At 38.5% G+C, this 27,552-nt stretch overlaps 1 protein-coding gene across 1 annotated transcript in view; it reads right to left on the minus strand.

Annotated features, from left to right (window-relative positions):
- The window catches only part of CPD (carboxypeptidase D), a 67,777-nt gene extending 41,048 nt beyond the window's left edge, over positions 1 to 26,729 (minus strand). Inside the window, exons 1-6 of the mRNA XM_027625642.1 lie at positions 25,981 to 26,729; positions 19,337 to 19,584; positions 3,114 to 3,256; positions 2,367 to 2,536; positions 1,176 to 1,525; positions 287 to 478 (exon numbers count right to left, since the gene is read on the minus strand). Coding sequence (XP_027481443.1) covers positions 287 to 478; positions 1,176 to 1,525; positions 2,367 to 2,536; positions 3,114 to 3,256; positions 19,337 to 19,584; positions 25,981 to 26,729 — 1,852 coding nt within the window. The remainder of the gene's footprint in view (positions 1 to 286; positions 479 to 1,175; positions 1,526 to 2,366; positions 2,537 to 3,113; positions 3,257 to 19,336; positions 19,585 to 25,980) is intronic.
- Between the last annotated feature and the right edge of the window lie 823 nt (positions 26,730 to 27,552).

The raw sequence follows: 27,552 nt of genomic DNA on the forward strand, positions 1-27,552 counted from the left end.
TCTTTAAAATTATTGTTAAAATGGAAAAATTTATTAAAACCTTATATTATTTTTTTAGGAAATAAGAGCCATTAGCAAAGTGGAGAACTCCATTAAATACAAACTTGATATCATAACTATTGAATGAACTAGCCTATCTTATAAGAATACAAAAGCCAGAACAATTATATAAGAACAAAATAATAAATTCCAAGGAAACAACCAGTTCAAATTCTCTTCTACTCCCAAATAATCACGCTATATGATAATCAAAAAGGTTAAGCATTAATAGACAACTATTCTTTACCTTCCTGGGCCTTTTCATACCCATCAGGATTCATGGATGGCATAAGGTGAATTCTAGTGCTGCGAACTAAATCTGTCACTTCAGGGTCTGTTCCAAAGTTCTTACAAAGGTATTCAATGAGGTTCAATAGCAGTTCTCGTCCAACCACTTCATTTCCATGCATATTTCCAATGTACTTAAATTCTGGTTCACCTGAAAACAAAATAATTACATGGAAGAGTTTTTTCCTTTTTATTTTAGCATGGACTCTATTTTTTCCCCAACATATATAAGACCCTGAACCAAAAATTTAAGAAAAGATATATTTTGGCAAAAGAAGCAGGAAAAAGTATCTTATAAAGCAGCTTCCTTACAATATATACATCTGAGCAGGCTCAAAGCATACACACACACACACACACACACACACACACACACACACACACACACGTATGCACATGCCATATAATATGAAAATAAAAATACTATTAGCAGAAAAAATCTAATCTATGCAGTATATTAAATACTGTGCCTAATATGGATTATTAAATGGATTTTCTTTTTTTCTCGCAAAAGATTGGTTACATTTTCTTTTTTTTTTTTAAGATTTTATTTATTTATTTGACAGAGAGAGAGAGATAGCGAGAGCAGGAACACAAGCAGGGGGAGTGGGAGAGGGAGAAGCAGGCTTCCCACCAAGCAGGGAACCTGATGCAGGGCTCGATCCCAGGACCCTGGGATCATGACCTGAGCCGAAGCTTAACTGACTGAGCCACCCAGGCGCCCCTGGTTACATTTTCTTTGTTCCAGTTATACACACTTAAGGTGACCTTTCTAGATGAAACACAGAAATATGGTAGATAGCTCTGAAAGGCACTACTGAAATTCTGTATAAAACCATGCTAATTACCTGGTTCATGGACACCTGGATTATCAGATATCTCCATTACATAAAGTTCTCTTGACTCTACTGATTTTCCTAATGAATAAAGCCGGGTGATGTTAGGATATTCATTGGCAAACCTTCTCAGGAAGATTTCCATATCAGGGAAATGGTGGTGGTGAAAGTCCTTTGGCTGAATTGGCTGGTGGAAGGATTGTGTTCCAGGAAGATTATTAAGCAGAGCAACTGTGCTAACAGTTACTACCACCTCAGTTGTGTCAGGGATTACGGAAACCACTGTTGGCCGAAGGGAAAAATTCACCTTTGTGGCTGGTCCTTCTTTCACTATTATATTATTAATTGTCAGTGGCATATACCTGAAAAAAATTTTTTTGAAAAAGTAGGTGGCTTGGAGTTAGATTCAAACACACAATGCTTTAACATTATAAAAGCAGAATAGCCTTTTCATACTCTTACACTTAGTGGTCTATGAAAACTCAAACTAAATAAAGATAAATGGGTAAATTCAAGACTTTTACGATATGATCTCAGAGAATCCCAGATTAAGTCTTTAAAGAACTATTTCTCTCACCCTCATCTCAGTTCCACACATTAGAATGCTTACCAAAAATTACATGCAAAGGAAAGAATGATATGAAAGATGGAGGTCATTAACCCACTGTAACCATTGCTACAATACTCAAAGAAGGGATAAACCATCCAATTCTTTGCTGTGCCTTTTCAAACTTACATTCCAACTACTTTTGTAAATAGGAAAGTTCAAAATTAAATGAAACACTTTCAATTAAATCCTTAGCAAACTGAGCTTCCAGAAAGGAGTCCAGGGGAAGTGAGAAACCACTCATTTCATATATTAGAAAGCTGATGTTAAGACAACTTTTTAAAATGTCTTTCCCAGAGCTCCGAGCTTCTTCTACTCTGTACTCAATTAGCTTTGAGGCAATGCTTTACACAGCTGACCATCTTTTTAAGCTTTTAAAACTGTCCTTCCTCACAATTTTACAATTATGCTTCATATCCAGTTCTACTGTTAAACTATGTCACAAAAGACTCCACAATACTATTTTTTCACTATAAAAGGGAAAAATCAGAAAACAAGGGAAAATAAAACCAGATACAGTAAATAACATTTCCTAGACTATATTTCTGTCTTAGCTACAAATAGAGGCTTGATATTTTTAGATTCTAAATTCTTACCCAGTTGAAACAGCTGTAATGTTGTAAGTTCCAGGAACAAGTAATCTGTGGAAATCACCAAATCTGCCTGTTATGATATTATGATTAATACCAGCCACTGAGATGGTTGCGTTCTCTAAACCAGATCCCGTTACTGAATCTTTAACAAATCCTTTAACTCCAATGTGAACCTAAAAAAACATGAATCAAAGTAGACTGCTCAAAGACAATTTGGAATGCAAGAGAGCATAACCTCTCTGCATTGATGCTAGAGTTTCTAAAAAAAAAAAAAAAAAAAAGGTTGCTTCTCTATTTTCCTATGCCTCCAAGTGAAAATATAGACAAAAAATACTGACCCTTAAACTTAAGTCATATGTGTCTGACATGTAGACTAGTAATATGCTTTTGAAATTCCCTCTCCTCCAAACCAGACTTCTAATTTTCTCAACAAGTAATAATTTCTCATTAAGTAATAATTTCTGGTATATTCAATCATATATTACCCTGTCTGATATTTAAATTAAACTGACGTCCATGGTTCATATAGTGGTCAAAGGCTCTCTAGCAAATATGATCACATGACATTGTTACAGAACCTGACAGTACAAGTTTGGCTAATTATTTCAGTCTATAACGTGTTCTAAGACAATCAGAGAAAGCCCTCCAGAGGAAGAGAACTGTTAAGGATTGTTATTCCAATGCAACTGAATTTCTCCCTTATATCATCTGCTATTTCTACTCCCCAACCTTCCAGTCAGCTACTTTTACCTTTTCAATCAATGTGATCAAAGACTCACGATTGTTCTCCCATTCTTGTCGAAGCTGCGAAGCAGGTGGGTACTTGCAACAAGATAGTTCTAATGTGATCTCAAAACAGTTGGCCCATACATAATTGTAATCTTGCATACCACCTGTAACATAAAGGAAAAAATAAGTTGACTCTCAGAAAGACCAAAAAAATGAAATCAGCCATCTCTGCATCTATAAATTTTCTTTTCATAACATTGTTTGAAATTGGGGAAGGCTCTTGGATTACAGGGCAGACTAAGAAGGAAGGTTAAAGGAATATACACTGAAAAGGAATATACATAAAGGAAATATATTTGACTGATAGGATGAACAGTTATGAAGAGCACAAATACATCAGTTAATAACAACAGTAATAATGATAACAGCTCTACATTTGGGTGTTTGCCATATGCCAGACCTGTCCTACGAGCTTTAAGAGTATTAACATTTAATCTTTACAACAAGTGTATAAGGTAGGTATTATTTCACCCATTTTATAAGTGTGAGAAGTAGGATACAGAGAGAGAGGTTAAGATTTTTGACAGCATGAGCATGAAAGGTACACATGATCTTAAAGTTGTGAAGGATGTTCATGCTAAAGCATTATTAAGTGCCTACTATTCTAACTGTATTTCCCTTTTCAAGAAGGTGGCAAGAGAAAAAAGAAAGGCCAAACATAGGGTGGTGCAGGTACACAAATGGGGGAGGGGGAGAAGGTGAGACACCACAAACCCTTTCAAAATGTGTTCAGTGGAAGAGGGAAGTAAAAGGGGGAGTAAGCATCCACAGCCGACTACCTTCACCACTTCTACACCCATATAAGCCCACTTACTCATTCTGTAGAAAGCTTATTACCTTATCATTCCTGGCACTTGATTTTTTTTAATAGACTTTATTTTTTAAGGCAATTTTAGGTTCATAGCAAAATTGAGAAGGTTCATACAAGCATGGGCTCCCTCATTATCAACATCTGCACCAGAGTGGTACATTTGTTATAACTGATGAACCTACGTTATTGACATGTTCTTACCATCCAAAGTCCACAAATTACATTAGGGTTCACTCTTGGTATTGTATATCCTATGGGTTTTGACAAATGTATAGTGCCATGTTTCTACCATTACAGTATCATATAGAGTAGTTTCACTGCCCTTAAAGTCCATTGTGCCCCACCTGTTAACCCCTCCCCTTCCCTAACCTTTGGCAACCACTAATCTTTTTACTATTTCCGTATGGCTTGGCCTTTTCCAGAATGTCATATAGTTGGAATCACAGTATATAGCCTTTTCAGATTGGTTTCTTTCATTTAGTAATAGGTATTTAAAGTTCCTCCATGTCTTATGACTTGATAGTTTTCTTTTTAGTGCTGAATGATATGCCATTGTCTGGATGTACCACCGTTTATTTTACCTGTTTACCTACTGAAGGATGTGCTGGTTGCTTCCAAGTTTTGACAATTATGAATTAAGTCACTATAAACATCTGTCTACAGATTTCTGTGTGGACATAAGTTTTCAACTCCTTTGGGTAAATACCAAGGAGCATAGTTGCTGGATCATATAGTAAGAGTATGTTCGGTTTTTTAAGAAACCACCAAACTGTTTTCCAAAGTGGTTGTAGCATTTTGCATTCCCCTATCACCAATGAAAGAGAGTTCCTGTTTCTTCATGTCTTTGTCAGCATTTGTTGTCAGTGTTCTGGATTTTGGCCCTTCTGGTAGGTGGGAAGTGGTAACTTGTTGCTTTAATTTGCATTTCCCTGATGACATGCAATGTGGAGCATCTTTTCTTTCTTTTTTGAAAATTTTATTGATTTATTTGAGACAGAGAGAGAGCGCACACGAATGGGGGGAGGGGCACACGGAGAAGCAGACTCCCTGCTGAGCAGGGAGCCCAATGCAATGCAGGGCTCCATTCAGGACCCTGCATCACAACCTGAACCGAAGGCAGATGCTTAACTGACTGAGCCACCCAGGCGCCCCATATCTTTTCATGTTTATTTGCCACTTGTATAACTCTTTTTATTTAAAGATTTTATTTTATTAATTTGAGAGAGAGAGAGAGAGGGATCAAGTGGATGGAGGAGCAGAGGGCGAGGGACAAGCAGACTCTGCACTGAGCGCAGAGCCCAACGTGGGGCTCAATCCCATAACTTTGAGATCATGACCTGAGCCAAAATCAAGAATCAGATGCTTAACTGACTGAGCCACCCAGGCGCCGCAGCCACCTGTTAACTTCCTTGGTAAGGTGTCTGTTAAGGTCTTTGGCCCACTTTTTAATCAGGTTATTTTTTTATTGTTGAGTTTTAATTAAGAGTTCTTCATGTATTTTAGATAACAGTCCTTTATCAGATAGGTTTCTTCCTTTTTTGGGCAGAGTAATATTCCACTGTACATCTGTACCACATTTTCTTTATGCAAATGTCAATGGACATTTAGGTTGTCTCTTGGCAACTGTAAATAATGCTGCAGTGAACACGGGTGTGCAAATATCTTTTTAAGATCCTGCTTCAATTCTTTTGTATTTGTACTCAGAAGCAGGATTGCTGAATCATATGGTAATTCTATTTCTAATGAGGAAGCTCCATACTGTTTCCTACAGCAGCTGCACTATTTTTATATTCCCACCAACCAGGCAAGGGGTTCCAAATTCTCCACATCCTTACCAACACTTGCTATTTTGTTTTGTTTTGTTTTTTGATAATGACCATCCCAAAGGAGTATAAGGTGATAAGTCACTGAGGTTATGATTTGCTTTTCCACGGTGATTGGTGATATTGAGCAGCTTTTCATATACTTGTTGGCCATTTTGTATATTTTCTTTGAAGAAATGTCTAGTCAAGTCCTTTGCCCATTTTTAATCAGATTACTTGTGGGTTTGTTTGTTTGTTTGTTTGTTGAGTTGTAGGAGTTTTTTATATATTCTAAATATTAACCCTTTATCAGATATATGGTTCACAAATATTTTCCATAGACTGCTTTTTTACTCTGTTGATTGCTTTCCTTGCTACCCAGGACATTGGAGGGTTTTGAACAGAAGTGTGATATGATCTGAATTGCCTTAAAAAAAAAAAAAAAAGTAGACTCCCCACCCAACATGGAGCCCAATGCAGGGCTTGAACTCATGACCCCGAGGATCAAGACCTGAGCTGATATCAAAAGTTGGACACTTAACCAACTGAGCCACCCAGGTGCCCTATGAATTGCCTTTTTAAAAGATCATTCTAACTGCTAGGTGGAGAATGACTGGGGGTGGGGGTAAAAGGTGAAGCAGAGTGAAGAATTAGAAGAAAATGATGGCTTGGACTAGGTTGGTAGTGGACATGGAGCAGGCAGATTTGGATTTAGAAAGGGTTTGTTGATACAGAATCAAGGATGACTTCCAGATTTTTGGCTAGAGAAACTAGGGAGATAGTAGTGCCATTAACTATCTGAAAGGAGAACAAAGGAAGAAGCTATGACATGCCTAAGCTCTGTCTTTGGTCCTCTTCTCTTACTTATTCCCTTGATGTCTCATGGTTTAAATATTATCTACAGGCTGACAACTCTCAAATTTCTATCTCTACTCGACCTCTTTCCCAGACTCCAGACTTGTACATCCACTTGCCTATTGAACATCTCTACTTGAATATCACAAACTTAACATATCTTCATCTGCTCTGAACCTGCTCCACCCGCAGTCTCTCCTATCATGGCTGATGGCACTTCCATCCTTCCAGCTGCTCAGGCCAAAAACCTTTGGAGTCACATCCCAATCTAAAGCATCAGAAAATCATGCTAGCTCTAACTTCAAAATCCAGAATCCAAAGATTTCTCCTCACCTCCATGGCTGCTGCCCTCATACAAGCCACCATCCTTTCTCTGCCTGGATTTCTTCAATCACTCTTAACAGTTCTCCCTGTACCTGCCCTTAACCTTTTATATTCTTTTCTCAACAGAGATGCCAGATTAATTCTGTTAAAATGTAAGTCAGATGTTACTCTTCTGTATGATGGCTCTCTTTTTTACTCAGACTAAAAGCCAAAGTCTTTAGAGTGGCCTAAGGCCCTACGTGATTTGTCTTCTACCATTTCCCTTCTCCCTTTAACCTTCTTTCGTACTCTCTCCATCACTGGCTCTGCATCTGCCACAATGGCCTCCCTGCAGTTCACTGGATACACTGGGTACCTCCTGACTTGAGATCTTTGCTCTAGCTCCTCCTTTGCCTGGTATGCCCTTCTCCCAGATACCCCTGCTTGACTAATTCCCTCACCTCCAGCTCTTTGCTCCAATTTCAACTTGACTTCCCCACTTAAAGTTGCTACTTGCTTCTCCCCACCGTTATCCTCAAGCCCATCCCACCAACACTCATAATTCCACTCACCCTTTTGTACTTTTTCTTTTTTCTACAGTACTTAACAATTTACCTACTAAGTTTATTATTTACTGCCTATTTCTCTCTGCTAGATTATAAGCAACACAGGGGCTGAGACATTTGTTTTATACCCACTGATGGATAGTCCAAGCACCAGAACAGTATCTGGCACACAGTAGTTCTTCAGTAAATATCTGCTGAAAGAATGAAACTAAGTAGGTAATTAAGATTTCTGTTTTGAATGTATTAAATTTGAGATGCCCACTGAACATCTATTAGAGATGTCAAAGACTTTGTCTTCCCAGAATACATGCAAGTTTATAACCACCACAAGCCCAGTAACTTGGTCTTAACATTCTTCTTAGAAGGCAAGGTATCCATTCTTTGGCTTTCTCTTATTGTCCAGCATCTTGGTACTCACTTTGGGTCTGGCATCTATGATCATCTTTGGTTAACTCTCACTTGTATGTACAACATGTGGACATACACATACTGTTCATCATACATAATATTTATTAGTCTTTTCCAATTTTTACTACTGTATTGGTCATAGTATAATGGTCATTGTGTTTAAGACATTATACTAAGATTATAGGGATTTATAAATAAGAGACATACCTTCATTCATAGTCTAGAGTCTTGGTGAGGAAGCAGAACACAGAACACATAAAAATAACAATTTCAGAGCAATGCAAGTGTGAGCTAATATGTTTTTTTTGCATATGGAAAACTTAATAGCTGTGTTAAATTGCAAACATGGCCAACTCATACTTTAATTATGCCAGAGGGCAGTGAAGGAGACTACTTACAACACTATAATCACCAGGCTTGAGTCCTGGCATTCTTTTGTCTGTCCCTTAATTGTCTTACTTCAGTAGCAATTTAAGAAACACTAGCTAAGAGCAACAAGAAGACCAAGCTTACAGTAATATTTTGGACTATTATCTAATCCACTTTTTAGACTTAACTTTAATAGTACTACCCAGTGCCAATCAATGACACATAGAAATATACTCCCAGGGTGGGGGTAGAGAGGAAGAAGTCTTTGAAAATAAGACTTTAAGAGAAGAAATTACATTCAGTGGCCTCTAGTCCCACAGATCACTCACTGTAGCGATTTTTTTTTTATCATATAACTTTACAAACAATCTAAAACTGAAGGTCAGATTCATGGAGACAAAACTCTTTTTTAGGTCCTATAGATTTGAGGAAATATGACAGTGAATAGTGTACCTAACTGTAACACAGCTTTGTGGAGTTAATTATAGCTTCACAGCATAGAATCTAGTGCAAATACAAAATATTCATTAAATCTTGGCATATATTCCCCAAATTTTCCTTTGATAAGACCCTATTTAACAGAAAGCCATGTAAATATTGGAAATAAAAGGATGACTACACTACAGAAAAACAATACTGGGCGCCTGGGTGGCTCAGTCGTTAGGCGGTTGCCTTCCGCTTGGGTCATGATCTCAGGGTCCTGGGATGGAGCCCCGCATTGGGCTCCCTGCTCAGCGGGAGGCCTGCTTCTCCCTCTTCCACTTCCCTTGCTTATGTTCCCTCTCTAGCTGTGTCTCTCTCTGTCAAATAAATAAATGAAATCTTAAAAAAAAAGAAAAACAATACAAAAACTAATTCCTTTCCCATATTTCAGCAATAATCAGAAAACATAACAGAAAAAAAAAGATCTCAGCAACAAAACCTATAACACATATAGGATTAAATGTAATAAAATGCCTAATATAAATTAACATTATTAAATTTTACTGAGGGATGTAGATTTCATGCCTCTAGATAGGAGGCTTATAAAAATATTAAATTTCCCTGAAATTAATTTACAAATACTACTCAGAAAAACAGATTTTTATTGGAACTGGACAAAATGATCTAGAATTTGGAAAAACAAATGGGTGAGAATATCCAAGAAAACATTAAAAAATAAGAATGACAACAGGGACTTGCACTGCCACATATTGAAATGTCCTAAAACTGTACTTACTAAAGCAGAGCAATTAATATCAAAATAAACAGACCAATAGAACAAAGTAGAAAGCACAGAAGTAAAAGCATTTGCAATATGATTAAAGACACATTTAAGACCAAGGGGGGATGAATTAGTGAGTAATTGTTACATGAACAACTGGTTAACTATGTGACAAAAAATACAGGTGAGCTTTACCTCATATCATACCAAATAAACTCTTAAATCCATATGGAATTTGATATAAAAATGAAACCGTAAGCAAAACTGGAGGCCAACATAAATATTTTTGTACTCTCAGGATGAGGAGAACCTTTCTTTTTCTGTCTTTCTTTCTTTCTTTTTTTTTTTTGAGGAGAACTTTTCTAAGTTTGACAGCAAAGTAGTATGAAAGCATAAAAGGAAAAAAAATGATAGATTTAACTAGTAACAACTGTAAAATATTTTTTGATCAAAAAACTACCTTAAAAATTTATTTTTTTTAAAGATTTATTTGAGAGAGAGAGAGAGAGAGAGAGCACATGAGAGGGGAGAGGGCCAGAGGGAGAAGCAGGTTCCTCGCTGAGCAGGGAGCCCGATGCGGGACTCGATCCCGGGACTCCAGGATCATGACCTGAGCCGAAGGCAGTCGCTTAACCAACTGAGTCACCCAGGCGCCCTACCTTAAAAATTTTAAAAAGAGACTAAGGAAAAAAAAAAAAACATAAAATAAGGGAGTATAGAACACTCCTGGGTAATAATTTAATAATTATGGGTATAAAATCTTTGGCATGACCTTAACAGAGAAATTTCTTTTCCAGGACTTTATCCCAAGATTAGCTACAAAGATGAGGACTACAGTGTTTAAACTGAAGGAGAATAAAACTGCAAACAACCTGACTATCCAAAAATGGGGGATCAGTTTACAATTATATAAAATGGGCTACTGTGCAACTATTTAAGGTATTGTGGACACACATTTATGCGCATGATATTTACCATATAATAACCAAAAAGGTTATAAAACAGCATATATCTTTTTGCATGATACTTTAAACTTTATTCTTCTTTGAAACATACAGTTTCTCAGTTCCCCTACACTCAAGTATGAGTTAACTGATTCAAAACAATTCTGACAATCTCTCTAACCAGCATGCGGTTTTATTGAGTCAGAGTTTATATACTGTGAAAGTCATCCCTTTTAAGTATATAGTATATAATGTAACATTCATATAAGCCCCACCACAATCAAGATACAGAACATTTGTATCATCCCAGAAAGTTCCTTTCCCCCAGCTCCCAGGCTCTGGGCAACCACTAATCTAATTCCTTTGCCTTTATTTTTGCTTTCTCCAGAATGTCATATAAATGAAATCATGTAGTGTAAAGCCTTTTGTATGAGGCTACTTTCACTCAGCACAATGCTTCTGAGATTCATTCATACTATTGCATACTACATGCTGTCTATAAGAAACTCACTTTATTTTTTTTAAGATTTTATTTAGAAAGAAAGAGAGAGCACAAGTAGGCAGAGCAGCAGGCAGAGGGAGAGGGAGAAGCAGGCTCTCCGTTGAGCAGGGCTTGATCCCAGGACCCCGGGATCATGACCTGAGCGGAAGGCAGATGCTTAACTGACTGAGCCACCCAGGCACCCCAAGAAACTCCCTTTAAATATAATGGTATAGGCAAGTTAAAAGTAAAAGAAGGGAAAAAGATATACTATGTGAACACAAAACAAAATTGGAGGGGCTATAGTAGTATCAGCTAAAGCAGACTTGAGAACAAGGAAAAGTACCAGGGTTAAAGAGGGATATTACATAATGATAAAAGGGTCAATTGACTAAGAAAACATTACAATTCAAGTCTACCATCAACTAGATCTAAATGACATTTATAGCACATCCCACCCAACAAGAGCAGCATACACACTCTTTCCAAGTACAAATGGAACACTCATCAAGACAGACAATATCCTGGGTTGTAAAACAAACTTAACAAATGTACAAGAACTGAAATCATATAAGTATATTCTTTGACATGATGGCATTACATAGAAATCAGTAATAGAAAGCTATATACAGGCTATCCTTTTCTTAATGAAATCTCAAAAAAGTAAAGCAAATTTCCTCTGAGTCTATAATAATAAACTACTCTCAGAAAGCAACTTATGAGTTGTGGTATCTACCTAATCTACATTTCTAAACTCATAGGAACCCACCAATGTGAATAGTAGCAAACTAAACTTTTATTTGCAATACAAAAAATATATAAAAAAGCTATCCTAACTCTAGAATATCAGAAAGTTTTTATTCACCAGTTTCAAGTTTCACTTTAGAAATTATTTTTTAAATCATCTAAAAAAACCTAGAAGCAAATGAAGATATTAACTGAGTTATGAACAACTTAAGAATTTTCTTTTGCGAGGTGCTACAAACAGGCATTATTTGTTATCTGTATTAAACTTAACATTTATTTTACCAATACCAAATGTCAATGAGTGATCTTAACTAGGCAGCTGGTTTAGATCTTGTTGTCTTGATCTTTTCCTCAATAACAAAAAAAAAACTACCTATACAAAGCTACAGTTCCCTGTAACAGAGAACAGCCATTAATCTGTAGATAAGCCTGATGTTATTGGCAGCTGAGCTACTTCCAGATTCAGTTAATATGTTTGCTTTTTTTAAGGTGATGTCATGTGGCTCAAAACAGACTAAAGGATTAAATATCAGACCTCAGAACACTATCTTTATCCAGTTAAAGAAAATTTAAATTTGGAGAGTGGAATATTCATTACAGGCATGCCTCAAAGCAATAAAGCACTTTACTAATAGTATAAAAGGATCTGTTATTTATCTGACTTATTAACAATCATAAATAAGCAAGCCTCTATTATCGATTAGACTCTCCGGGGGCTATCTAAGCCAATGACCTTCAAACTTGTTTATTCGTACTAAAATAATTTTTGAAAAATTATGCAGTGCTTTACAATTTTTAAGTTGGTATCTAAAAGTTTTCATCTTAAGTTTAAATAGTTGCAAACAGTGTAATTTCCTGGATGGTATAATTTTTATACTTTTAAATAAAACTTACATTATTATTTTAGATGTACCCAAATAAATAAAAATATAGATTTAATTCCCGGAATCATCTATTTAAAACTTGTGTGAACATATACTCTTCTTTAACAATAGGAATTTTACATCTTCCCTTTTTCTACTTGAACTTATATTTCTATTCCAATTCATCCACAAATTGTTATTTGAACGTGATATACTTATATGGTTCAAAGTCTTACACTGACCATCCTGTAACACTTCAAACTATAATATGTATGTATACGTACTTAAGTTTTCCTTAATTTTCAATTACCTTAATGCCCTAAGTACTAATTTTTGTCTTTTAGATTGAATTATTACAATAACTACTAGCATGAAATTTATCAGAAAGGCAAAATTATAAATTTTAATAAACAGGTAATAGTTACTGAAAATATATTTATTTATTTATTTTAAAGATTTTATTTATTTATTCGAGAGAGAGAGCATAAGAGAGAGAGCACAAGCAGGGGGGAGGGCAGAAGCAGAGTGAGAAGCAGACTCCCCACTGAGCAGGGAACCTGACGCGGGACTTGATCCCAGGACCCTGGGATCATGACCTGAGCCGAAGCCAGACGCTTAACTGACTGAGCCACCCACGCGCCCCTGAAAATGTTTTTTTAAAAAGATTTATTTATTTATTATGGGGGGGAGGGGCAGAGAGAGAAGGAGAGAGAATCCCAAGCAGACACCCCGCTGAATGCGGAGCCGATGTGGGGCTTAATCTCATGACCCTGAGATCATGACCTGAGCCGAAATCAAGAGTCCGTAGCTCAACTGACTGAGCCACCCAGGTGCCCCGAAAATACCTTTTAATGAGAAGTTTGGTGTGATGCTTTTATGATACTGTTAAAGTAAAATTGTCCCTTTTGTTTTGATGCCCTGGAAGTTTGTAAAACTGAGTCAACATACCATAGTGAGCTTCAGGTGGGTAGAAAACTATGCCTATCTTCAGTCAAGTAGGCAAAGAGGACATGTGATTGAACCCCTGCAGTTAGCATCTCTCTCAGGCCAACCAATTTTAGGAAAGAGTAGGTATGGAAGATCTGGAAATGTATTTCCTTAAAGTTATCGAAACAGGTCTCTTCCTTCTCCGCACACATACCTCTGTTTGAAAATCACTGATTTAGATTATTTCCTCTACTCACAAGGAGAATTGATAAAGAAAGAAAAATGGTATGAATTTTGCTTTTAAACCTACCTACCTGGGTGCCTGGCTGGTTCAGTCAGAAGAGTGTACAACTCTTGATCTTGGGTCGTAAGTTCGAGCCCCATGTTGTAGAGATTAAATGAAAAAAAAAACTTAAAAAAAAATGCTAGCTACCAATCCAAAGTTTTCTATGTTCAGAAAAAACTGAATGCAATGTACTATGAAACCTATAATACTTTCATTCTTTTAGCAGCATCAGAAAACAAGACTAAAAATGTAACCATTAGGAATCTGTCCAGTAGTACAACAAACTGTGATCAACAGTACTTGTTATGGGTGGCTAAATCTTCTGATAAAAGGATCTACTCATACCCATTAAACTCCTTCACTTGTCTAACAACAAATTTTCATATGCTTTAGGACACTCAATTCATCCTTATCATGGAACCAGTCCCTATTATTACTGTTTTCACTACAGAGATCTAGCTTTGTCAGGGGAGGAGAGGAACCCTTCATTCAAAAACAGAGATCTAGCTTTGTCAGGGGAGGAGAGGAACCCTTCATTCAAAAACAGAGAACTAATGAATGACTCACTCTTATGTCTCAAGCAGAAAGTCAATACAAAAAAATATGATCAGGGCACCTGGGTGGCTCAGTTGGTTAAGCGACTGCTTTCGGCTCAGGTCATGATCCTGGAGTCCCGGGATCGAGTCCCACATCGGGCTCCCTGCTCAGCAGGGAGTCTGCTTCTCCCTCTGAACCTCTTCCCTCTCATGCTCTCTATCTCTCAAATAAATAAATAAAATCTTTAAAAAAAAAAGAAAAGAAAAAAATATAATCAATGCTTCAGTGTTAAGAATTAAACATACCAAGTTTGTTTTAACTTGCCTTAGTAGGCCAAACTATAAAGTATCAAACTGTATTATATAAGAACCCTATAAATTTTTTACAGAAAAAAATTGCAACATATTAGGAAATTTTATAGGAAAAACATTTTGCAGTATAGGAATATAGATAGGCAACTTCCACTGTAGATTCAAATTTGAAGCTTACTGCTATTTCCTAAAACTACTTCAAAGGAGGGACTCCTGGGTGGTTCAGTCTGTTAAGTGTCTGCCTTCGGCTCAGGTCATGATCCCAGGGTCCTGGGTTCAAGTCCCCACCTTGCTCAGTAGGGAGCCTGCTTCTCCCTCTGCCTGCCACTCCCCTTGCTCGTGTGTGCTCTCTCTCTCTCTCTGACAAATAAGTAAATCTTTAAAAAACAGAAACAAAACTACTTCAGGGACACCTGGGTGGCTCAGTTGGTTAAGCATCTGCCTTTGGCTCAGGTCATGATCCCAGGGTCCTGGGATTGAGTCCCACATGGGGCTCCTCGCTCAGCAGGGAGCCTGCTTCTCCCTCTGTCTGCCCACTCCCCCTGTTTGTGCTCTTTCTCTCTCCCTCTGACAAATAAATAAATAAAATCTTAAAAAAAAAAAACTACAGGGAATAGTGAGAAGTTCTCACAATTTTGACATTTGTGAACAATTTATTTATAGATAATGAGTTATTAAGTGATAATTTTGCACTCCCTGAGATATTTTTAAAAGCTAACGAGCATAGTGCTCATAAAAAATTTTAAGTGGGACATCTGGGCCAAATGAATAGAAAAACACAGAGGTTGCCCTTGAAAAAAATTCCCCATATTCCTGGTCTTTAAATTCGAGTTTACTTTGAGCAAATCTTAACTGAACCTGGTCTTTGTATTCTCAGCAACTTTATCTATTTCCTTCACCACTCCCACTGAATGTATATTTGCTAATGATATGGTTCTACAAAGTTAAACTAAATTACACAGTCCTGCATCTATTTTCAGTTTTGTTTAAGTTGGTCAACACGATCTCTCACACAGCTCTTTGAACTGCGTTTTCCTTTTTTTAAAGTACCTTCCCATTCTCCTACCACCTGAGTTAAACAGAAAAAAGAAAAATGAAAAGAAAGAAAAAAAAAGCTGCTCCATGAATAAGTTCAGCTTAGGCTCTCACAATAAGGAGGCTTTAGTAGCAGAGCATGACTATTCATTCAGAGGCCTTATTAGGAGAGTCATTCCCTAGAGGTATCCTGCAGGTTTGAGAAACATGTTGAGAGAAGCAAGGCCCACCCACATAGGCAGCTAGATATGCTGAGTCAACCCTGGTAACCAACATGAACATGGTGGGGCCAGATAACTCCATATCCCATACTTCTAATACACTGTCTGATCCTTGAGAGCAGGAATTGTTCCTATTTTGCTCCCACCGTTTTGCCCCCATCACCAAACCCAGTATATGGGATGTGGCAGAGGCTCAGTAAATACTTGCTAAAGGAATAAATGATATTGTACAAGTTATTTCCTCTCCGGGGTCCTGATTTCCTATAAAGCAAAAGGGTTGGAATAAATCAATATATTCACTTTTAGCTCTAAAAGTATATACTACTTCGAGCTAGAATTTGTAAATACATCACATAAAGTGTCAAATTACTCCAGGACATCCGGGTCTGAGTACATGCCTAGTCATAAGGTTTCACAATATCTTACTCACTGCAGTCCTACATAAGATAAACAAAGTGAATCTGCCCTGTTGAAACTCTTAAAACGGCTCAATATTGGTGGGGCAGGAAGAGATATAAGCTAGTTGTGGAAATAACAGAAAGCATGTCTGACCATCCAGCTAGAAAAGGAGAAAAGTTGATGTTCATAAAAACAATAAGAATGGCAGCAGCAAAATGTAGCTTCTTCAGATGTTTGAAGAATCAGAAAAATCTGGTGTCTGATTTAACCAAATAATCTTACTTACTGTGAAGGCAGTACCCTATTTTTTTAATAGTATAACATAGATTTACCTTCTTTAATCATCAAGAAATTACTTTCCATTTACACTTTTCTCCGAAAAAAGAAAAGTAAATTATTTTTAACTCATTATCTTAAATAATATCTCCAATAAATGAAGCAACTTGACTACATCACAAAAAGTTCATGAAGTCAGGTTTTATTAAATACATTTGCTGAAGACTGAAATGGGATTAAACATCAAAGATGTCCCTTATCTACAAGAGAAAATAAATGATTTTCAAATCACCTCCAGTTGTTATGGGCAGAAATGGCTTCTAATTATTTTAAGCCTCTTGTGGATGTTTGTTACATACAAGAAATATTGGTAGAAACTATAGGGGAATCAAAAAATTCTCAAAAGTATCAAGTTCTCAAACTTAGGACTCAATTTGGATAAACAGTGCTTGACATATAAAGTCAAAGAATAATTCAAAGATTTAAATAAAGGCACATTAAAAGAAATGTCATAAGACACTTTATAATGTAACTAACTGCCAATAAAAAAGTAAGGAAGAGCTAAGGCATTTCACCATCGGCAGATTCTAGGAGAAGGAAAACAAGTTTATACAGATGACATTTCCATGAATTAACTTCTTCCTTATGCTTAGTCTTAATTAAATAGTCTAAGACTGAATAAAATCAAAAAAAGTTATTATTAAAAGGACATCAAAAGTTTAGAAAGCACAACAGCTGTTTATATAACATTTAAAAAGAAAAGGTAGACAAACCTACTTAATGACTCTTTTAAAAATAATATTCTGTGGAAAATGAGAACCCTTATGGATTACTGGTGGGAATATAAATGGTACAGCCACTGGGGTAAACAATTTGGTGGTTCCTTAAAGCTAAATAGAAAATTACCATATGATCCAACAATGCCACTCCTGAGTACCTATCTAAAAGATATGAAAACAAGGACTTTTTTTTTAAGATTTCTTTATTTTAGAGAGAAAGAGAGAGCACGAATAGAGGGGGGAGGAGAGATGGGGAAGGGAGAGAGAGTCCTAAGCCCACTGTCCTGAGCGCAGAGTCAATCTGACAAGCCTGAAATCACGATCTGAGCCCAAACCAAGAGTCAGCCGCTCAACCAACTGCACCACCCAGGCGCCGCAAAAACAAGGACTTAAACAGATATTTGTACACCAATGTTCAGAGCAGCATTACTCGCAACAGCCAAAAAGTGAAAACAATCCAGTGCCGTCAATAGATGAATGGATAAACAAAATGCAGCATATACATACAATGGAATGTTTCTCCATCATAAAAAGCAATGAAGTGTTGATATATGCTATAAATTGCATGAACCTTAAAAACATCAGGCCAAGTGAAATAAGCCAGACGCAGGACATTCTATGATTCCAGTTCTATGAAATATCTAGAATAGGCAAATCCACAGAGATAGAGAGTATATTGGAAGGGAATGGAGAATTACGGCTTACTGGTTACCACGTTTGGGATGCTGAAAAAGTTTTCTAAGTAGGCAGTGGGGACATGGGTGCACAACACTGTGAATGAAATGAATGCCACTTAATTCTATACTTAAAAATGGTCAAAATAACAAATTTCATATTATATATGTGTGTGTGTCTTCAACCACAATTAAAAAAAAATTCCACGATCACCCCACAGATTAAAATATAAAAGGAAACCATGCCATTATATAAAAGGGAGAGAATTGATGGTCATCCCATTAACTAAGACTTCCACCATGGCCACATGGCACATGCACTTATGTGCGTCCTGATGTGATGTGATGTGTTCTATAGGAGTCTTGCTGGAAAATTTGACCAGGATCCAGGATATGGGATGTTCTGTAGGACAACTGGCCTGAACTTGTCAAAGGATTCATGTTAACATCGCAGAAAACATGGCTTGTATAAATATGTATTGAATATGTGAGTTGGGTTAATAACTTTCATGATTTTTTATGTTTACTAGTCAAAAATATTTAAGGTAGGGAGTCTAATTTAAAACAGGATGTGTTTTGCCTGACTCCAGTTTCACAATATACTAAATTCACTTTGATGAGTTCACTTACTCTCTTAAGAAAAGAGAGTGTTGATATGATGGTTCTACATTGGGGAAACCACAAAAGCACAAGGGCCAAATGCAATGCTCGAACTTTGACTGGATCTGATCTGAAAGAAAAGGAGCTATAAAGGAAATCTGAAGAATAATAAAGCAAATTTGAGTAATGGACAGAATGTAGGATGGTAGTACTGAATTACTGTTGATTTCTCAGTTAGGGTAACAACATATGGTTGTACACAAAAATGTTCCTGTACTTGGAAAATACATGCTGAGGTACTTAGAGGTGAAGTATTAAGGAATCTGCAACCTACTTTTGGATGGTTTGGCAAAAGAGAATGTGTGGGGAGGAAGGGACGGGAGAGGTGGAGCCTTTAGGGTAAGATAACAGTTGGTGAATTTAAATGAAGGATATATAGGCCTTCATGTAGTCTTAATTGTACTGTGGGTTTGAAAATCTCAAAATAAAAAAAAGATTTTTAAAAATTCGAATTCCTCAAAGTTCCCTCTTTTCCACTCAGAGTATTCATAAGAAAGCTAAATGAGAGGCACCTGGCTGGCTCAGTCAGTACAGCATGTGACTCTTTACCTCGGTGGGGGTCAGGGGGTAATGAGTTCAAGCCCCACATTGGGCACAGAGCTTACCTAATGGAAGGGAGGAAGGGAGGAAGAGAGAAAGAAAAGAAAAGAAAAGAGAAGAGAAGAAAAGAAAAGAAAAGCCAAATGAACAAAGAGGAAAATATTGCAAATTCAGGGCTTTCCATACCTTCCACATCATACCAATGTGCGCCGTTTGTGATCCCATCTTTGAAAGTCTCATCTTCATCTCCTGGACAATGAGGGGCACCAGTTTTCATTATGGGATGGTTTGATGCATAGGCTTTTGCCAAGTATTTAAAGACTTCATCATCTGAGGTTTTGCTATAGATTCCAGTGGCTTTATGTTCTGGAGAGTCATCAAAAGGATAGCTTGCTACCACGGAGCCACCATGCAGATTTCCAGAAAGCACAAACCTTTGAAAACAACCAAAGCACATATCACTAAAAAAAAAAAAAAAAAAAAAAAAAAGAGGCACAGAAAATGCCATGTATTTAAAAACTCTACATCTTTCATAAATGAACTCAAGTTTCTCTTAGAGACGTAGAAGACAACATTATCAGTTACTGGAAGCAGAACTACAACAAAAGAAAAGGAAAGAAAGCATCATCAGTTCAATAAGTTTCAGGCAAACAGTTTTTGCAATTTAAGTTAACCTTAAGTAACTTTAAAGAATTTTCCCATCATTGAAAAAGTAGCTGAATAACAGTATAAATTAACATTCCAGGAGACATCTTATTCAGGGAATTCAAATGTATGTGTTAGGTTGAACAATATGAACTTGCCAATGTTCAGTCACATTTTGACCTACAAAAGTGACAATTTCATATAGTTCAACCTAATACTTGTATCTCATAACATGTTAACATCACAGAAAACATGGCTTGTATAAGTATGTGTTGAATATGTGAGTTAGGTTAATAACTTTCATGATTTTTTATATTTACTATTCCAAAATATTTAAGGTAGGGAGTCTAATTTAAAACAGGATGTGTTTTGCCGGACTCCAGTTTCACAATATACTAAATTCACATTTTCAAGAGAGAAGCCGCAGTTGAGAAGACTGGGGTGGGGAGAACCTGATACAGTGAACAGCTTTCAGAGAAAAACAATATAGCACAGAGATTAGTCCTTCCGTGCATCACCATAGAAGCAGCTCTCTTTCTAAGCCCAAGGTTTCTGATTGGCCCATTAAAAAAATAAACTTGACATAGAGACAGGGCCTGCTCCGATAAAAGAAACATTTTTTGTGTGTGTTTCTACTTCTAAGTGAACCAATTTATAATTTGTTGAAATTTATAGATACAGAAATACTGAAGAACTCCTTTTATGGTGAAAGCTAAAGGCAAAAACATGCTGAAGTCCTATTTATACATCTTTCCCTCATGGAACAGTTCAAACTATTACTGTGACTACAGATTAAACACTTTCCTCTTTGCACTCAAAATTGGATTTTCTTGCTTCTGCCTTTTTGTGGCTGAAATGAACTGACCTACAGAAATTCTAAAGGGGGTTATATATAACATTTCTTTCTATATGCTTCAAAGAAACTTAAACCTGTAGTATGTCTAATTTGAAAGGTTATTTTAAGTGTGATCAGTACCATCCCAGGGAATATCAAAAAGTGAAAATTATTTGTAACACAGAATCTGTTCATCAGAAGATAGAACTTAGCCAATAAAAACAGTGATTAAATACTAGAATAGAGTATGAAAAGAGACTAGTTAAAAACTAACATATATAATTATAATTAGCAATCTTCCAGACACCAGAGAATGCCATTTGGTGGAGCAGCAATAGCTCGGGCTTTGGAGCCAGAAAAATATGGGCAAGAACATTTAGTCTCAGGGCACCTGGGTGGCTCAGTTGGTTAAGCGACTGCCTTCAGCTCAGGTCATGATCCTGGAGTCCCGGGATCGAGTCCCACATCCGGCTCCCTGCTCAGCAGGGAGTCTGCTTCTCCCTCTGACCCTCTTCCCTCTCACGCTCTCTATCTCTCATTCTCTTTCTCAAATAAATAAATAAAATCTTAAAAAAAAAAAAAAAGAAAGAACATTTAGTCTCCCAGAGCTGTCACTCAGTAATAAATATGATGTCACCAGTAATAAATATGATATTGCTCAGTAATACGTATGATATCGCCAGTAATAAAATATGATCAGGAAGAAGGTACTGCCTCTAAATTCATTGAACCCCAGTTTCTCTCTCATCTGTAAAATGGGGATTAATGCTACCTGCTTCCCAGGGTTGTTATAAAAATTAATATACATACGACACCTTCCAGCACAACTGCTGTATATCCTCTGCTCAACAAACGTCCAATCCTTTGGAGATATCTAGCAACCTACTTCGGGAATCACTGCCTTCTGATTTTCATTTTTTCCCCACTACCAGTGCTAGCTCTTGGGTGATAGAATGATACAGAAATTCTAACTCCTTTCTACCCAGCTGGCCCTCACTGGTAAGGTATTATCAATTTACTTCCGATTTGCATGCCTAAAATAATTTAAGTACTTTTCTCTCCCCCTCTGATTTTGGGAAAGTTACAAGAAGGCTAGCCTAGTTCCGTTGAGCAACAAATTTTCTTAAGTGTCAACTATGTGCCAAATGTTCTAGGCACTAAGGAATACGCCAGGGAACAAACAAACATAAAAAAAATGCCCACAGGCACTCATATTCTAGTAAAATAAAATGGATAACTGCATATTCTAAATAAGTGAAGCATGCTACTTTGTGTATTTCCTTTTTTTTTTAATTGTATATTTTCAATTAAAACTTTAAAGTCTGAGATTCTCTACTAAATGCTGTTTTCACTTTGTCTGGCATTGCTTGCAATGCTTCTCAGAAATATTAAAATGGCCTAACCAAATACTTTTAGAACAACAAAGTATTTGCAATCTACTTGAGTGATAAAATTCAATTGTTAGATTTTCCTTACTTTACTTATGTAGTCTTAAAAGTATGAATGCCACTCTTAACAAGGATTTCAAGACAAAGCGCTATTACAGTTGCTAGAAGTTTATCATTTTTAGTCTTTATCAAACCAACTTTGCATGTCAATCTAATTTTATTTGAAAGGTATTTTATTGTTTTCATTCAAATCAGTTCTTTTAAATGTTCCTCATACTTCAGGATCATATATTATTCCTTGCATAAGATTTAAGGTACCTGCTAAATATATTATAAATATTATAAACCAGAATCTATAGATATAAAAAAGTTAATCTCTAAGTTAACTCTATTATGCTCTCCAGATAACCCTATAAATAACTTTTACAAAATTATGAGAACTTGAGGGGCGCCTGGGTGGTTAGGTGGGTTAAGTGTCCGACTCTTGATTTTGGCTCAGGTCATGATCTCAGGGTCATGGGATCGAGCCCCGCATCCAGCTCTCTCTCCCTCTCCCTCTGCCCCGCCCCTCCCATGTTCTCTCTCTCTTAAAATAAATTTTAAAATAAAAATAAAAAATAGGGCGCCTGGGTGGCTCAGTTGGTTGAGCGACTGCCTTCGGCTCAGGTCATGATCCTGGAGTCCCGGGATCGAGTCCCACATAGGACTCCCTGCTCAGCGGGGAGTCTGCTTCTCCCTCTGACCCTCTTCCCTCTCGTGCTCTCTATCTCTCACTCTCTCTCAAATAAATAAATAAAATCTTTAAAAAAAATAAAAAAATAAAAATAAAAAATAAATAAAAATTATGAGAACTTGAGTCTGATAAACTAAATTCTAAAGACTCAGGAAACTAAAGATATAATATAAGCCCCTCAATAGTAGTTTGTACCCATCCCCAGCAATATGGTGATGCTTTTCACCAACATACCAAAAAATCATTTATATGCTAATCTCTTATTAAAGTCTAAGCAGATATATTTAATTAAAGAAGCCTAGTGTGCCAAAAATGGGGGCCAAGAAAACTATAAAATCTTTATTTTAATGATGGGTTAAAATCTTGTATATTTTCCTAAGTATGTGTCAATTATCAACAATACAGAGGCACCCATTGGATGAAGTATAAAGTGAAACAAAGAAAATAAAGTTCACTTTCCTAAGCAGAAGGAAATAAGTCTTAAATTCTTTTTTTTTTTTAAGATTTCATTTATTTATTTGAGAGAGAGAATGAGAGAGAGAGAGAGCACATGAGAGGGGGGAGGGTCAGAGGGAGAAGCAGACTCCCTGCTGAGCAGGGAGCCCGATGTGGGGCTTGATCCTGGGACTCCAGGATCATGACCTGAGCCGAAGGCAGTTGCTTAACCAACTGAGCCACCCAGGCGCCCCAAATAAGTCTTAAATTCTTAACTACCCAAAATAGCAACAAAAATCTATTTCTAATATAGCTGGGTGAACTGCATATCTAGAAATTACTCAAATGATTTCAGAAAATACACTGAAAAAGGTAATTTTCCCATACAGACTAATGTGTTCAGTTCTTAAATTTCCTATTCATGGAGCTGACTCTAGGCATCAATCTCAAATTGTGTGTATGCTTGTGCTTCTAATTTTATTCACTTATCAGTGTCCTTTGTTATTAATTTATCATTAAAGAATATGCATTTTGAGTTAATTTGTGAAAACTGAGGATGGATGGATGTACTTTTCACCTTGTATAGTCACCTACTTTCCCTTATTAGAGTTACATGTTTGAAATGTGGTTGGTTAAGATTGGGACAGTCCATAGCCACAGAACAAAATGACTTTTTGTGTAATGACAACAAACCCAGATTAACTTTTAAAATTGTCACAAGCTCCTATCATTGAACTAACCGGCCCAAACCAAAACTTATAATCATTAAATACTGTGATATGAAAACATTAACCAGAGAGCAAATTTTTGGTTCCACATTTAAAGTTTAAGGCTTTTGGTACAGCCTCAAGGTGACTTGCACCAAGGCAAAGCTCATTTTCATTTCTGGTCACCACAGAACTAATACTGAAGAGAAAAATCTAGTCACGGAATTTATATCCCTGCAAGGGTCATGACAGGGCATTTTCATTTAAGCAATGCAAACAGTGCATTCGATATATCATCTCAGAAAAGCCCTGGCCATCATAGCTTCCGACAGCAAGATATACATTAAAGTCATGTTTCTTAGACAAATGTTCAGAGATCACATGTTATCTTTACAAGAAAAAAAAAATCTTCCCAGAATATATATGTGAAATTAAATATCTACAAGGGATCTCAAAAGGAAGAGTAAAGTGAAAGACGAAAGATAAAAAAAAATCTAGGGTTGTCATAATGCCTATGAATTTTCTAGGTCTGCTATATGTATTGAAATCTTATAGGAGGGCGCCTGGGTGGCTCAGATGGTTGAGCGTCTGCCTTCGACTCAGGTCATGATCCCAGGGTCCTGGGATCGTGTCCCGCATTGGGCTCCCTGCTCCTTGGGAGCCTGCTTCTCCCTCTGCTTCTCTCTCTCTCTCTCCCCCTCTGTCTCTCATGAATAAATAAATAAAATCTTTAAAAAAAAAAAGAAATCTTATAGGAGAGGTGATCCCAAGTCTCACAGAGAAACTTCTCTGTTCATTATTACTTTTATTGTATCTGTCACTTAGAAATCTTCAAATCCAGATGGAAAGATTAACTATTGCCTCGCAAGCCTTATGAAAGACACAAAAATGGGGATATGCTGGTAAAGCCCATGCTTGAAAAGGGAAGCAGTACATGCTCACTTCAGACATTATTCCATCTGGAGTAAGTTCTCTGTTCTTTTATTCCTCCCCTCCTCCTTTTTGCTGAAAATCCTACTCATCTCTCGAAACGCCATTCAAGTTCTCCCTCTTCCACAGAGATGATCCATATTATTGCAGCCCACACACATTTTGCCAGCAGGAACACCTCCTGTAAAGTTTAACTGGGTACATAAACACACCTCACAGATATTTATGATATTCTCTTGTTATACATCAATTTCTTGAGGTCCTATTGCTTTTAATTTTTTACATCCCACATAATGCTTAATAACACTTAAGGTGTGTATTAAATGCGATAATTAGCCATTCAGCCCTGGCCCACTAATAAAGTGCACAAATGGCAACTGAAACCTTTTAGAGAATCTAAAATGAAGCAGCTGAGGGATGAAAGTACCAGCTCTGTGCATGTTCTCCAGCCATAGCCATATGCTCCCTAGCTGAGTCAGAATAAAGACTGGAAGAGAACCAGTTTCCATCCAATAACCAAGACTCAGGGAGTGTCATTTATCATTAATGGGTTACAGCCTCCCTCTGTAGCTGTTAAGAGCACTGACAAAGAGTCAGATTGCCTGCATCTAATTCCCAGCTACACTCCCTATTGTGTACATTATTTAACCACTGACCCTTAATTTCCCCTATATGCAAAACAGGGATATTAATGATGTCTGTTTCATGAGGTTGTGGCCAACATTAAGTGAGATCATGCAGTCCAGAGAAAGAGCTTACTTAGCACCGTGCCTACAGTAATAACAGCAATATTGACAGCTTATCTATAAAATGAGTGAGCTGACCTAAGTTATCCTTAAGTTCTCTTCTAGTGCTCACATTCTATGGTCCTGTGACGATAGGGACCAGAACGTCGGAAAGAAGTCTCGCCTCTAGCCAAACAGCTCTTTGCATCCGTGGAACAAATGACAGCCTCTAGACAGTGCTTCTTGGGCTATTAGAGGGACAAGAGACTAAGCGGCCTGGGCCCTGCCCTGGTTATGGGGTGTCGCCTTCCACCTTCACTACTCCCGTCCTTTAGGCCGGCAAACAAGCACTGTTTGAATGCCTACTGAGTGCCGGACCCAGCCTCTGCCCCTGCAGGCTCACGTGGATGGGCGGGGGGTTATGACACTCACTTGTTCCTGCGGATCCAGTCCATGAGGGCACGCACCTCGGGCACGTCGTCCAGGGCTGGTGGCTCGCCGGTGCTGAACTGGTCGGGGAAGCTGCGGTTGAGGTCACGGCCGCGGCTGTTGTCGCGACCGCTGGTCCCGGGAGGGCCACTATCGCTGAGGCCGCAGTCGCCCTCCCGGGCGCGCTCAAAGCCGTCGGGGTTGAGGCTAGGCAGCACGTACACGTCGGTGGTGTTGAGCAGGCGGACGATGCGCGGATCCCCGCGGCGGTAGCCAGCAGCCAGCTCGCGGGCTAGGTAGATCAGCACCTGGCGCGACACGGTCTCGTCGCCGTGCATGTTGCCCACTAGCTTCACCTGCGGTCGGCCTGGCAGGAGCGGCCCCTCCGCGTCGGGCCCCGAGTCGCTGTCAGGAGGCGGCGGCCCCAGGCCGGCCGTGAGGCGCAGCACCCACAGCGGCCGACCCTCCACCGAGCTGCCGATGCTAAAGAGGCGGGCCAGGCCCGGGGGCCCCGCGGCCGCAGCCTCCCTCAGCGCCGAGCCCAGCTCCTCTTCGTGGTAGTAGCGATTGAACTGGCCCTCGTCCGCCTCGGCGCCTGCGCTCGTCGTCGTTGTCGTCGCCTCCGCCTTCTTGATGTGCGCTGCCCGGGCCGGGTTCCGCAGCAGCAGCAGCAGCAGCAGCAGCAGCAGGCACAGCAGAAGCGGGAGGCGCCCCGGCCGCCAGGGCGGCCGCGCGTCCCGGCCACTCGCCATCTTCCAGCAGCGCCGCTAACCCCGGCTCGGCTCCCGCGGCTCGGAGCTCCGGGAGGAGGGGGCCCGCCGGATCCCCTCCGCACCTAGCAACCCCCCTCCCGCCTTCCGGCCGCAGCCAATCGTGGACGGGCCTGCTGCGGCGACACGCAGGGGGCGGGGCTCTCCTTAAAGAAACAGCTCCCTCTGGGCGTGCCTTCCTCCTGTCCCGGACGAGTTTGGTCACTCTCTTCCTTCCCTAGGGTTCCTCTCCCTCTCTTCCCTCCTCCCCGTTTCCTCTTCTGCGTTTGCTCTGCTTTTTCTCTGCTCGCCCAGTCTCTCCTTACCCGTTAAATTCTCACCCACTTTTCTCTGAGTACTCTTACCAACTCCCTTCCCATCTTTGTTGCAGCTTTTCCCCGCTGCTCTTTAACGCTTAGAATCGAGAATCAAAAGAATCAAAAGGTTCCAAAGGTTCCAAAGGTTCCAAAGAATCGAAGAACTCCAATAAAATTAAAAAAAAATCAAAAGGTTCGAAAGAATCTACCTTGGAAGAGCCAAAGGACGCCTTAGCCCTTTCCACCCTACGCCTTTTCCACTGGAGCCGCCCTGACTTGGCTTGAGCCCAGCGCCCTGCAAGCCACCGAAGGCCGTGGGACACTGGGGCACTTGAAGCTCACCTCACAAGGCAGTCCATTCCAGCTTTTAGTTTCTGGGTTGAAAGAAGGTGCCTCCTTTATGTTTAGCAGAGATCTGCTAGGTAGTAGGCTTCCTTTGTGTTGCTGTATAATAATGTATAATGTATATATGTTATATCACGGCCACTAATTCTTGTGTGTGCTGGTCT

Source organism: Zalophus californianus, chromosome 16 (genome assembly GCF_009762305.2).
Source record: "Zalophus californianus isolate mZalCal1 chromosome 16, mZalCal1.pri.v2, whole genome shotgun sequence".
Lineage (NCBI taxonomy): Eukaryota > Metazoa > Chordata > Mammalia > Carnivora > Otariidae > Zalophus > Zalophus californianus.